The sequence below is a fragment of the Elephas maximus genome, chromosome 3 (assembly GCF_024166365.1).
Source record: "Elephas maximus indicus isolate mEleMax1 chromosome 3, mEleMax1 primary haplotype, whole genome shotgun sequence".
Classification (NCBI taxonomy): domain Eukaryota; kingdom Metazoa; phylum Chordata; class Mammalia; order Proboscidea; family Elephantidae; genus Elephas; species Elephas maximus.
In genome coordinates, this window is record NC_064821.1 from 50,134,053 (window position 1) to 50,147,628 (window position 13,576).

Genomic DNA, 13,576 nt, shown 5'->3' on the forward strand with positions numbered 1-13,576 from the left:
GAGCCTCAGAGAATATTTGCATCCTTCTCACCACTGCTTTTGGGAGCTCCTTTTGTGATGGAGTTTGCTACGGAGGCTTTCAATGGTGCTTGTTAACGCATAAAATATTTGATTTGTGACTTGGAGGGCTCTGCTTGAAAATAGAATACATGGTCATACCTCAACCCTCTGTTTCATGACAGCCCGTAATTGGGTCACTCCTTAGGAACCAAAGAAAGCAGAAAATCCAGGCAGTATATTTTAAAATGCTGTGTTTATGCTGTGATTTGTTATTCATTATGTGAAGTTCTCTTTTCTTACTCCTACTTGTTTTATTTTCATTAAAATTCATTAAATGATTCTTCCCTCAGAACATGTTGACATTTATTCTAAGAAAAAGATTAATGTAAATCTGGTTCAACGTTCATTTTCTTACATACATTATCAAGTTGAATAAATTAAGCAACTATTCCCAGCCTCTCTCCAGACTTGTGTCTATTAAGATGTATTCATTTCTACATTATTTTAGGTTATGTATGTTGTTTTTTTCTTATATGTAAATCATACATATTTAAATAGAAATATAAATACAGTTAACATGCTTATATTTAGACCATTCACTATGGAAAATGACCTAATTTTCTTTTTTTTTTTTAAGGAGATAGTTGCGCTTTGGACAATTTTTTAAATTCTTCCTTCATTTCCCCTCTATTCTAAGAAAGCTCTTTAAGAGTTTTCTGATTACTTTCTTTTTTTACTCAACTTCTCAAAATTGAATACATGACAGTGCAGTGTCTTAAATTCCACTAGAGTAGATCAGCGTTTCTCAACTTTCTTATCAACCCACCATACCCAGGAATCCTTTCAGACATATTTTCCTAATCTTCCCGCACCATGAAATTTTAATACCACAGCTATACTATGTATCTGTTTACATACCATATGTATATCTGTGTTTTATACATAAAAAGAGTAAGATTTTTTTTTCATCCTCCAAAAACCATTTTTTGGCCCCCTTGGGGGTGATAATGCCTTCAAGGAGAATGTATGGAGTAGATTGAAAAGTGAAGGATAAATCTGATTCGTATTATTATTTTATATTTTGTATTATAATAGCATGTTTTAAAATAAGGTATCTTTATTGAATAAGTAGATGTAATCTATAAATTATTTTAATGCTAATACTATTGTGAGCTTTCAGTTACCTGAAGGCTAAAGTCTTGTAGCTGCAAAAATAGTGCTTTTTCACCCATAGAAAGTTTTAATATTTAAAATCCTGATTTTTTCCATCAAGACAGTTAGATAATTGGGACTGTTGGCGATACTGGTGAACTTCATCTTTTCCAGTATTATTTTTCTGTTGAATACCCTGATGTGTAAGCTATTTGCCTAAGTATGTTTTAGCATTTAAGGGGCACATGTGTTTTTCACCTCAAAATTCCCCCTTTCTTCTACCCCAGTTCCAAATAAAGAACTTTTTTGTGTTTTTAAGGAAGTAGAAGGAGAGAAACTGCAGTTAGATTTTTAGTGTTTCCCTTTATAGACTATCTTGTGTGTTTTGTGGTTTTTTTCCAAAGCATTTCTCTACATTTCTGTCCCTTTATTACTGTTTCCCACCCCTGTCTCTCCTCTTTCCTTTGCTTTTTTTACTTCTCCCAATATTCTTTTTCTTCCCTCTCACTTCCTGTCTCTCCTACATGTTGTCTCCTTTCTTTTCATCCAGGATTATGAGAGTAAATTGCAGGCCTTGCAGAAGCAAGTTGAGACTCGATCCCTCACTGCAGAAACAACTGAAGAGGAAGAAGAGGAGGAGGAAGGTGAACTCTAGAGACTAAAACTTTGCTGTGTATACCTTTAGAATCTGCATTATTAAATTAGTCCTTTGTGATCAAACCTGGATTCCTCATAGTTGGCTCTACCATTTATTGATATTTTACCAAGTCAATTTAAAGATTATTTGAAAGATGCTCAATGCTGAGAACACAGGCTGTGTTCTATGAGGTGGGGGTGGTGTTGATAGTATTTCAACTCCAAGCTCCATCCTTATAAACATCACTATAAATCTCTTGGACAGTTTACTTATACTGCCACAGATTACCATATGTATGAATTTCACATATCTGTTACAGATAAACGTAGAGTTTAATCTTTGTTAAGACCTTCTTCTTTCTGGGTTATGGTCTATGTCAGGGATTTCCCAACTAGGACTTTGGGGTATTTCAGTGTACTTTGAAGCCATCTCTAGCAGATTTCTAATCACATTGTTGTTCAGTCATGCCTGCATGCCTTAAGTTTTCCAGAATTTCTCAGCTGAATAAGGGTTTTCATTGTTAGTTACTGATGCATAATAGAGTATTGAACATTCGTCCTACCTCCGCTCATACTCTTAGTCACTTCAAGGTTTTGTGTTAACTTTGAAAGACCTCTTAATTTAGTAAATTCCTTATTTTTAAATACCTAAGTGAAATATGACTCCTTTTCCGTTAGCCTCTTTTTCCCCCTTTAGTAGAAAGAAAAAAGTATGAAGTTATACAACATACCAGGAATATTTTCTTTATTATAAGCCACATTAGAAATATATCTTTAAAAAAAAAAAGGGAAGCGAAATCTATTTCCTTGATGTATTGTTTTAAATAGTTTTTTTTTTTTTTTTTTTTTTTTAGTTTTCCTGAAATGTGTAAACTGCTTTCATAATATCAAAAGAATTTAGTAAGCTTTTAAAAAGAAAACAACAGCAAAAGCAGCTGAATGGAAAAAAATCCGAAAATAATTTGATAGGAGAGAGAAGGTAGAGGAAGAGTGTAGTTTCTGCATAGTTGTGAGATCACCATTAAATGTGCTTCCTTTGCTCTTTCAGTTCCTTGGACACAGCATGAATTTGAGTTGGCCCAGTGGGCCTTCCGGAAATGGAAGTCTCACCAGTTCACTTCATTAAGGGACTTACTCTGGGGCAATGCTGTTTATCTGAAGGAGGCCAGTGCCATCAGTGTGGAATTGAAGAAGAAGGTATGGAGGGTAGTGAGAACACAGACAATCTAGAGGCGAAGCTGAGCCCAATGTGGGTTCATCTTGGACTAACTTGTCCCTTGGGTGAACACAGCTGCGTTACGCTGTGAAACAGATTTATATGTGCCTTTACTTAAAACATGTGCCTGAAACATGTTGTTAGATGCTGTTGAATCGATTCCGACTCATAGTGACCCCATGTGACAGAGTACAACTGCCTCATAGGGTTTTCTAGGCTATAATCTTTACAGGAGCAGATCGGCAGGTCTTTTCCCATGAAGCTGCTAGGTGGGTTCGAAGCACCAACCTTTCAGTTAGCAGCCGAGTGCTGAACTGTTGCACCATCAGGGCTCCTTGCCTGGAACATACCAGAAACTAAACCCATTGCCAATGGGTTGATTCTGACTCATAGTGGCCCTACAGGGCAGAGTAGAACTGCCCTGTAGGGTTTCCAAGGAGCAGCTGGTAGATTCGAACTGCTAACCATTTGGTTAGCAGCTGAGCTCTTAACCACTGCACCACCAGCGCCACACCTGGAACATGGTAGGTACTAATTAAATTTTTTCTTGAATGAAATAAAAAATAGCAGATGTTTTCTTATTTTATAAATGAGGAGACTCTTACTGACAAGTGCTAGAGAAACATATCAGTAGAAAAATGCTTGGCTTGGGTTTCTGAAAAACCTCGATTTTCTTTTAGTTTTCTACCTTATTAAGTTTGTATCTCTAAGCCCTGTGTGCCCTTCTCCCATGAGTCTTACTCCTCTTCTAGATGCTGAGAGACAGTATCGTTTAGTGCACAGGCACATAAGCTCTGCCCCCAAACTGACCAAGTTCCAATCCCGGCTTTATTAGACATGCTGGCCCCAAAACCCCTAAGCCTCTGTTCCTTGATCTACAAAATGGGGGTGGTGGCAGCACCTACTACCCTGGGGTTTGATGAGCAATAAAAGAGTTGATACATGTCAGGCACTTAAGATAGTGCCTGCTGGTGGTAGTATGTGCAATCAAGTCAATTCTGACTCTTAGCGACCCTATAGGACAGAGTAGAACTGTCCCATAGGGTTACCCAGGCTGTGATCTTTATGGAAACAGATTGCCTGGTCTTTTCTCCTGCGGAGCCACTTGTGGGTTCGAACCACTGACCTTTCACTTAGTAGTTAAGTGTTTAACCATTGCACCACCAGAGCTCCTTAAAATAGTGCCTAGACATGGTAAAAGGCAATAAATGTTATCTTTTTGTGTAATTATTATCAAGATTTCACACAGAATTTTAGATTCTTCTGGAACAGTCTCTTGAATACTGAGATTGTAGCAGGAGGCAATATTATATGTACTAGGTAAGAGCACAGAAAATTCATTATCTTCTCTAGTGCTGTGTATTCCATTTCTTTAAAATGACGATGTCTTCTTTATTGGTAGCTTCTCTACTCTAAATAGGTCTCCCCCAGTCATTGTTATTGTTGTTAGTTGCCATTGAGTTGATTCTGACTGACGGTGAGCCCATGTGAGCAGCATTGAACTGCTCCATAGGGTTTTCAAAGCTTTGACTTTTCTGAAGCAGACCACCAGGACTGTCTTCCAAGGCACCACTGGGTGGGTTCGAACCACCAACTTCTCGGTTATTCTCTCGGATTCGAACTGCGGACCCTTTGGTTAGCAGCTGTAGCACTTAACCATTATGCCACCAGGGTTTCCAGTTATTCCCTAGGAAGCTCTATATTCATAACTTTGGTAGCCCTTCTCATTTTGTAATTATTTATTAGCTGCACCCATCCTTGTGTAGACTAAATGAAGGCAGAGAGTATGTCTTTTTTTTTTTTTTTCTTCCTAACTGCTGTACCCATCCTTTAATTATTATTTGTTGGTGAAAATTTAGGGTATAGCAAGAAATAAATGACATGATTTATGCAAGGCACTTACCATAAAGTAAACAGCCTTAAGGGTAGTTGTTGTAGTCCTCTGAATTTAGAATTGAAAATCTTGACACTTTTCCATCCTCTCTTGTTAGTGAGGGACTAGAGATGCACTCTTGAGTCCATCTTCTGGTTTCTTGGATACGTTCTGTGAAAGTCCTCATTCAGCAAACCAAAATATAATGGTTGAAATTTTAGTCTATGCCATAACATTGTGTTGGGCTGGGAATAAAAGGCTGTAAGTAGCATGGTTTAAAATTAGAATTATTCCCTGTGATTAATATGCAAGTGGCCCTTTTTTTTTTTCTTCACTTAGTCGTATACTATTTGTTGAGTACATACTTTGTGTTTTACTTCTTCCTCACTGAGCACGATTATATCGCCTTATCTCTGAGGCCTTCTTGCTGTAAACAAAAAGACCATTTTTTGATTGGTGGTTTATTTTTTCCATTTAGGTACAGTTTCAGTTTGTTCTGTTGACCGACACACTGTACTCCCCGTTGCCTCCTGAGTTACTTCCCACTGAGGTGGAGAAAACTCTTGAAGATAGACCTTTCCCTCGTACGGTGGTAGCAGTAGAGGTCCAGGATCTGAAGAATGGAGCAACACATTATTGGTCTCTGGAGAAACTCAAGTATGAGAATGTTATTCATGCTTACTAATGAATCGCTCAAATAACTTCCCTCAAACTCTCCTCTTTGAAGACACCGTTGCTTTTCTTTGCTTTCTAAATGCTTGTTTCTGGCCAATGATATTACTATCCATCTATTTTCTTTTAATGTTCCTATTTCATGATACCCATTTCTAAGATCTAGTAATTAGTCATCTTTTCTGACCAGGATCTCATGATGACCAGTAATAAACAGGAAAGTTACGCTCCAGCTTCCTTTGCATTTAGCGTGATGAGATTTTTTTTTCTGCTATTTCAGTATATTCGAGAGGTCATACACGATTGAACTGCATTTCTCTTTCTATTCAAAAGAGGTTAGGTGGCTATTCTTGACTTTTGGTGACTTGTTTCTAGACTCAGACACTTTGAATACTGAGTATTTTGGTCTCTGCACTTTCTGCCTTCATTCTTCTTTAATAACATTAAATGGTAGGAGCAAGTTTTTTGTTTTTTTAATCTTGCATGGAAGATGCTTCCAAAGCATAATTTTAATGCAGTCTCATATTAATCCATTGCTTTATGTTTATACAGGCAGAGGCTGGATTTGATGCGAGAGATGTATGACAGGGCAGGGGAGATGGCCTCCAATGCCCAAGATGAGAGTGAAACCCCTATGACTGGCAATGATCCATTTTATGATCGGTTCCATTGGTTCAAACTTGTAGGAAGGTATGTGATGATTTTCTCTCTGTTTTCTTTTTAAAATAATGACTAGTGTAATTTTAATTGTTTAAAACCCCAGCAGACATTATAGAAAAAATTTGTTTTAAAAAAAGAGTGTAAAAAACCCCCTCTGGCATCTTAACCACTCGTATACAACCACTGTGTTGTTCAGTTTATTTCCCTTCAGTTCTGTTCAACATGCATATTTGTTTTGAGTATCAAACTTTCAACCAAAGTACTTGACAGTCTTCCTGCCTCTCAGCTCATACATGAAATGTCTTGCAGTTGAACAAGATACATTTACAAAGAAAAAGAAAAGCTGGGTCTGTATCCTGTGCCGTTTAAAACCATAGTATGACTTACCAGACTGCGGTCTGCCTGTGATCTGATTTGTCCTCACTTTTTTTTTAAGCAATTGATCTCACTTTAGTCTTTGCCACAGATGAATTAACTGTACACCTTGGTAGTCCGTTTGAACCTCTTTTGTGTATACATTATTTTCAGTATTTAATGAAGACAAATAGTGCCTATGTGAGTCTTTATTGAATCAAGTTCTTAGAGATTTAGAATTATAAAAGCAGGGAAATATAAAGTTTAGAGCTTAATGATTTCAGAATTTGAATTGTTTTTCAATCACAAAAGCTCTCTGAGAGTTTTTAAATGAATTAGGTAAAAAGGAGGAGCTGAAGTTATATACTTCATTTCTTAGAAATGAAGTATCTCCTCCTTCCTTCTCCCCCTGGTAGTAGAGTAGCTTTTAAAGAAGTGAATTGGCCAAACTTGTCTTACCCAAGCAAGGGGTGTACCTGCTTTGGGATATCATTTCATCCATTTGGTTTTCTGCTCCAGGATGATTTGAGAATTTAAGAAAAGATTTTAAATCCTTGTCGTTTCTCCTTTGTGTCGAGTGGCTCCTTTGAGGCCTGGATGCTGATCTTTTGTGTGGTCTGGAGAATATAAACATTTTGCAGCACAATATTTACTTGAAATATTCTACTTACGTATTTCCTTTGCTTTTCTTATTCTAAGGATCAGTCCTTGCATAACTTGATCAGCCTGCCCTTGTTTCTTTTCACCTGATCCAGATGATTTATGCTGATTTTATCCTTTTGCTTTTCCACTTGCTTTTATTGTGTTGATTCCTCAGTGGGTTCTGTCCTGTTGGCACCCATAGCTTCTGTTTAACCAACTATTCCTCTCTCCCTGGCTGTGTGACTCGTCATCGTGTTACCTGGTGTCTAGCTCCCCCATTTTCCACGGCTGTGTGAATGAGCGCCTTGCCGACCGCACACCCTCCCCCACTTTTTCCACGGCCGATTCCGACATCACTGAGCTGGCTGACGAGCAGCAAGATGAGGTGGAGGACTTTGACGATGAGGCATTCGTGGATGACACCGGCTCTGACGCAGGGACGGAGGAGGGATCAGACCTCTTCAGTGACGGGCACGACCCGTTTTACGACCGATCCCCCTGGTTCATTTTAGTGGGAAGGTTGGTGAGGTTATTGTGAGAAAGGCGAAAAGGGACCAGCTCTTGCTGTAAAGGCCTCTTTGTGCAATTTTGGGTAATCTTGGTTTAGCCAATTCAGTTTGTGAACACTCAGTCCAATGAGTCACACTCTATAAATGCTGCTCTGGCTGGAGAGAGACCTCAGTCTACTCAGTACAGCTTGCAGCAACATAGCACAACTTCACTACAGTGGAGGACCCCTTGTGTTCAGTTGTCCAGTAATTTTGTTCTGAGGGAAGAACCTCAAAGGAGAAATTAATTAAATCTTAGAGTAAAGCGTAATGGGTCCAAAGAATGGCATTGTGATCTAGGTGTTTTCTCTTTAGAGGAGTGTGAGTAAGGAAGCATATGGGGTGAAAAAGAGCAGAGCAAGGCTAGGGCTGGGATGAGGATTCATGGCATTAGTAGGAATCAAGAGGACAGAAGTGGAATCAGGATTAGGGTTGGGTTTATTTTTTTGCTTAGTCTACTGATTCCTAAAAAAAATCAGGAAGGTCAGGTTTCACCTTTGACTAAATGGATTCCTTTCTTTGGCCAGTTTCACTGAACCTATCTACAGGTCTTTGGCTTCTGTGAACACACTACCTACAGGCTTTAGAATGATGAATCACAGAAAAGTATCTATTGACACTTTGAACAATGGATATCTGTTTAGCACTACATGAAACTGCTTTGTGTTGAGTTTAGCTCACCAAACTGAAGCATTGTCTCTGGCTCTCAGTTTGTGCATCCATCTGTCAGTGAGCCAGAACTCTCTATGCACATGTTCCTAATGCTGGTGTCTTTGTCTACATCCAGTCTTCATGCCGAAGTAGTTTTAGTTACAAGTTCAACAGTACAGCACTCACTGCGTTAACTGAAAAGTTTGTCCGGGTTCTAAGGTATTACCCTTAATTTTAATGGTATATTAGAACACATGTGGTTGAACTCTTTAAAAATAAGGGAATATGTCAGTATTAAATGGACAAGCACCAGTTGTCTAAAAATAAAGTGCAGTGAGACTTCTGACCTGGCCGAGGTTTAAGGTTTAAAATTTAGCTCCTAGTGTGGTGTTGGTCACCTGGTTGGAACTTAATAATGTAGGAGATGATCACTTAAATGGAAAGGGAAAGAAGAAAAGCTTCTTGATAGAAAAACAAGCCTCAATTACAATTATGGGTCATAGTATTAGACAGTCTCTGGATTTTACAGTGGCAAAGGGGCTTTTATAATTCAGTTTTTCCCTGAATAAGCATAAAGGGATTATATAGCCATGAGTATTTTTTCTGTTGGCGTATCACCAGGAGTAGATGCTTAGAATCAATTTGCTTGTGGATTTTTTTTAATATTAATTGAGGAAAGTAGTTCTCTGCACACATGTATGGGACAATAATACCTTCTTTATTTTATGACCTCAGCACATTTCCATCCTATTCTTCTGGCCATAATCTGCTTTGTCATGGTGCCAGTTACACAGCTTCTAAAGCTTCTTATTTGTGCTCTACACCGTCACACACTGAGGAGCTGGTAGCTTCATCTTATATAGTATGATGCAGAGAACGTTGACTTCATTGTCAGGAGGAGCCTCGATTCCTAGGCTTTGTTGTAGCATGTCATAATGTTGTTACTGACTTAGGACAAGCAACTTAAACTGGGGCCTCTTGGCTTCTCAAGTGTAAAATGCAGAGTTACATAGAGGAAAAAAAAGAGCCTTAAAGATTTCTTTCATCTTTCAGATTCTGTCGTCTATACTGGCAAAAAGAACACCCTGGTTTAGGCTTCTATTCAGAAGCGTTTATATTGAGTCAGTTGTAAGGAAAACTTAAAATCTCACTTACTGAGGAAATTCACTGGCTCTTAAGATCTATGTACTGTTTTTCTTCTAGTTTAAATTTTCTGGCTGTATTCATTTTGATCATATTAGAGCTAAGTTTAGGTGTAATGCAATAACTTTGATTTTTAGATAAAATACTTTTGGAGCTCTGGCTCATGAATTGACCTTTTCCATTAGTTCAGGTTCCCAGATTCTGGAACTAACTCTGCCTTGCAAGAAAGAGCTTGGGGGAAGAAGTGAAGTCACAGCACTCAGTAAAGTGAAGGACAGCTCTCCCTTCCGCGTTTTTGCCCTTGATACATTTCTCGTGTACAAACAAAATTCCTAATAACAGTGCAACATCACCCGGTTGTGTGGTGGTCATAATATGTGTAAAAGGAGTAAATTTTTTCCTGCCTTTTTGATTCACAGGATTGGATTTCCCCTATTGGCACATAACTGCGAATCTAATTCACTTGTAAAATTTCCCAGTTTCTTGTGAAATTCGATTTGTACATTCTGGTTTTGGGCCTTGGCTGCCTCTGGTGAATCTTTTTATGAAAAATAAAAGAGCTTGTCCCTTTAGCTATTCTCTTATGGCATGCTGGGATGTTCTGAACCATCCATCATAATTTGGGAAAAATGTTAACTATTTAATCTACTCTTATGGGTTAAAACGGGCAAAAAAAGGTTATTTTGTGACCTCTATAAGCACCTGATGAACTGACACTTTCTGTAACTATCACCATAATTATGCTGATTTTTCTTCTCTTTATGTTGATAAAATTTGTTTCCCTTTTTGATGTAACTTCACAGACTTAGGCCTTTCTGCTAATACATCTTTTGCATTTTCTCTTCTCATCCCTGTTCTCCTTCAGTCTGCTAGGCCAAGACATGAGGACTCTCAGGAGTCTTCCAGTTTAAAAAGCTTTGGAAGGATATCTTTATACAGCATGGGTTGGGGCTACGGACTATATTCTGATAATAAGACTAGCAGCTGCCTCGTGATTGTGCAATTGTGTAGTCACAGTGCTACTCAGTGGGCCCTGCTGCTACCATAGGATTGCAGAATTCTCTTTTCTAAAAAGAGAAATCTACAAGAATACATTGTGTCAGATTCTGTACTTTCACATTTGGATTTGCCATTGCCATCAGCAGAAAGGAGATTCTCGTCTATAATGTGTGCTTAAACAGCACTTTATTATAATGTGTATGTGTGAATCATGATGCTCAGTACCTTTAAGTAGCAAACATTCTTAAAAAAACAATGGTTACTGTTTTTGAAGAGCTATTTTTAAGGTAACATATTAAGTGTACTTAGGAATCGAAGCAAGTTCCATATAGTTAATATTCATCACAAGTGTCGTTTTGAAAAATGTAGTGCAAGGTTGGATGGCTTTGATTCTGGGCCTCTGGTGTAACCCGTTTTTCTGGAAAATCTTCCTTGTCTTCCTAAAGACAGAGGACAAATCATTTTCCTGTTTCCTTATGGATGTGTGTGTTCAGTCACTCACCAGATACATTCTGAGTATATCTACCATACGCCAAGCCTTCTGTAGACAGTGGCAAGCAAAACCAGACACTGTTTCTCTCCTTAAACTTACATACAGATATAAATTAAATAATCGCACAAATAAATGTAAATTATAGCAATGATGAGAGAGTCACGTGTATTGCTGGGAACATACAACACTGGTATTTGAAATGAGAGCTGAAGATGTGGGCAGTAGAGTGCAAGAAGAACTCTAGGCTGGGACAAGCATGTGCGGTGGCTTTGTAGTCACCAAGGAACTGAAAATGGCAAGTCTGGCTGGAGTGTCCTAAGAGATGTGGGAGTCTTTGTGTGTATCAACTTTGGAAGTGAAATTATCTGTTTGGTACCTTATGCCAAATTCTTAGTCTTTTAACCTCTGTGACAGAAATTGACGTTTGATATTTGATAGTCTTCTTTGTAATCCTTTTTAGAAAGTGCTTTATTTCCTTATTTTTGTACCACAAAGTTTTAACCCTCCGTTTCTTAGCATTGCCCACCCTTTGGAGCAGACTGAAAGGGAAGTAAACATCATTTTTTCTGCTTTAATGTTCACTTGCTGTTTTTTTTTTTTGTACTTTTCATTCATATTTCATTTATGCTTTTAAAGTTTTATTAACATCTGTTTTTTTCTGCGATGTGTTTTGCCTATTTTCAGAATTGTTTTCATTACTTGGAGTTAAAATCCCAAATACAGATTTCAGAGCAGGAAAAGCAACAGACAGGCATGTGTGTCACGTTAAGTTACGTGTGACTTCTTGATGCCAGTGTTTGCTCTTTGTCTTTTGTCTTGTGTTCAAAGATCAGCATATACCAAGTGGGGAGACAGGAGTAACAGTGGGAACTAGATCCCATTTCCCATCTACTGATTATAATGAACAGTCTTAAGCTTTGCAGTCACCAGTTTTTATTGTTTTTTTTTTAAAAAATCAATAGCTACAAAACAGAGAAGGAAAAACGTGCAAATGTGATAGGAAGGACACTGATAGTTCATTTGAAATATAAAATGTTAGATCTGTAACTTATGTTTTAGTTTTGTATTTCTGAACTAGGTTTGGGCCTCTAGGGGCAAAAGCAAACCCTTTAGAGAACAGCTCTCTTTTCCCTTAGCATTTATCTGCATGCTGTTTCAGTCTCCTCTAAACTCGCTACTCGGCAATTTCTGGCTGCTTAGCCCCTCTGCCCATATGTGTCTGTTTTCCTTACCATGTCAGTCACCCTGCCTGAAGCTAATAGTCATTTCTTAGAGTAAAAATAAAGACTCATAATGCTGTGGCATGTAATCTGCTTTAGAGTTGTTAACTGTATTCCAGTTATAGTTCCCTGTATTTTTTGTCTCGTGACTTCTGTTTTATCTGTTGGGGAAAAAACAAAACAAATCAGAACCTCTTTATAATTCCTTACCTTAAATGGTTAAGTTCTTTAGTAGATTCCCTTTCTCCCTTCCCTCCCCTCCACCAGCAGTCTTTTTAAAGCAGTATCTTGAAAGTCTACTTCCAATTGTTACTCTTCTACCTAAAGTAGTAATTTTTATAGAGAGTAATTTGGTGTAAGTTGGTCTTTGTCAACTGCTTTGTCAGGCATTGGCATTTGTTTACGTATTATCTGTCCTGAAGAAGTAAGTTGAGGCAACCTGAGAGTGCAGAACAGAGAGGATATCTTAAGACAAAGCCCAGGAGCCAGCCCACAGTTTCATGAAGATATTCTCAGTGAACCTGAAAGCCAGCTTCTCTATGTAGGATGCTCTGATGTTTGTCTCCCGGATTCTATCTCCAGGGCATTTGTTTACCTGAGCAATCTGCTGTATCCAGTGCCCCTGATCCACAGGGTGGCCATTGTCAGTGAGAAGGGTGAAGTACGGGGATTTCTGCGTGTGGCTGTACAGGCCATTGCAGGTAGGTGACCCTCTTCAGAAACCAGAGCTATGGATCCTTTGCCTAGAGACAAAGCAGGCCAGTTCTGAATGAGCCTCACTCATTACAGGTACAAACTGTGGGGGGTTTTGTATCTTGGAAAAAGCTTTTATTGCGTCCTTTCCAGCTGTTATTCCCAGGTATCATAAATAGACTGTAGTCCAGGCTACTGCTCTTTTGGAATACTAGGATAGAGGGATTTCCTTTAGCACAAAGCAAGAACAACCCCTGTATCAATTTTGTAAAAGTCACTTGCATTTTGTGTAATGACTCTTAACAGCTTTAGAAGTAACAAAGGATTTTCAGGGCGTTTTCTTGCCTAATTTCTGACAAGGTACTTCGAGTAGACATTTTTATTCTTCGACTGCTATTTTGTAACACATGATCAAGGTACTGATATTTGGTAAGGGTCTAATCTCTAAAATCTACAAGATACTGTAACACCTCGACAACAAAAAAGACAAATAATCCAGTTAAAAAATGGGCAAAGGATATGAACAGACACTTCATCAAAGAAGACATCAAGGTGGCTAACAGACATCTGAGGAAATGCTCACGATCATTAGCTGTTAGAGAAATGCACATCAAAATTACAGTG

The 13,576-nt window shown here is 38.3% G+C and overlaps 1 protein-coding gene across 4 annotated transcripts in view; it reads left to right on the forward strand.

The window, feature by feature from the left end:
• Positions 1 to 13,576, forward strand: part of KIF1B (kinesin family member 1B) — a 171,010-nt gene that overhangs the window by 105,228 nt on the left and 52,206 nt on the right. For 3 of the 4 annotated variants that reach the window (XM_049877882.1, XM_049877884.1, XM_049877883.1), the window contains 6 exons: positions 1,703 to 1,796; positions 2,837 to 2,985; positions 5,356 to 5,534; positions 6,102 to 6,239; positions 7,476 to 7,724; positions 12,842 to 12,960. In XM_049877882.1, the coding sequence (XP_049733839.1) occupies positions 1,703 to 1,796; positions 2,837 to 2,985; positions 5,356 to 5,534; positions 6,102 to 6,239; positions 7,476 to 7,724; positions 12,842 to 12,960 (928 nt within the window). The remainder of the gene's footprint in view (positions 1 to 1,702; positions 1,797 to 2,836; positions 2,986 to 5,355; positions 5,535 to 6,101; positions 6,240 to 7,475; positions 7,725 to 12,841; positions 12,961 to 13,576) is intronic. The other variant, XM_049877885.1, reaches the window with a different exon arrangement.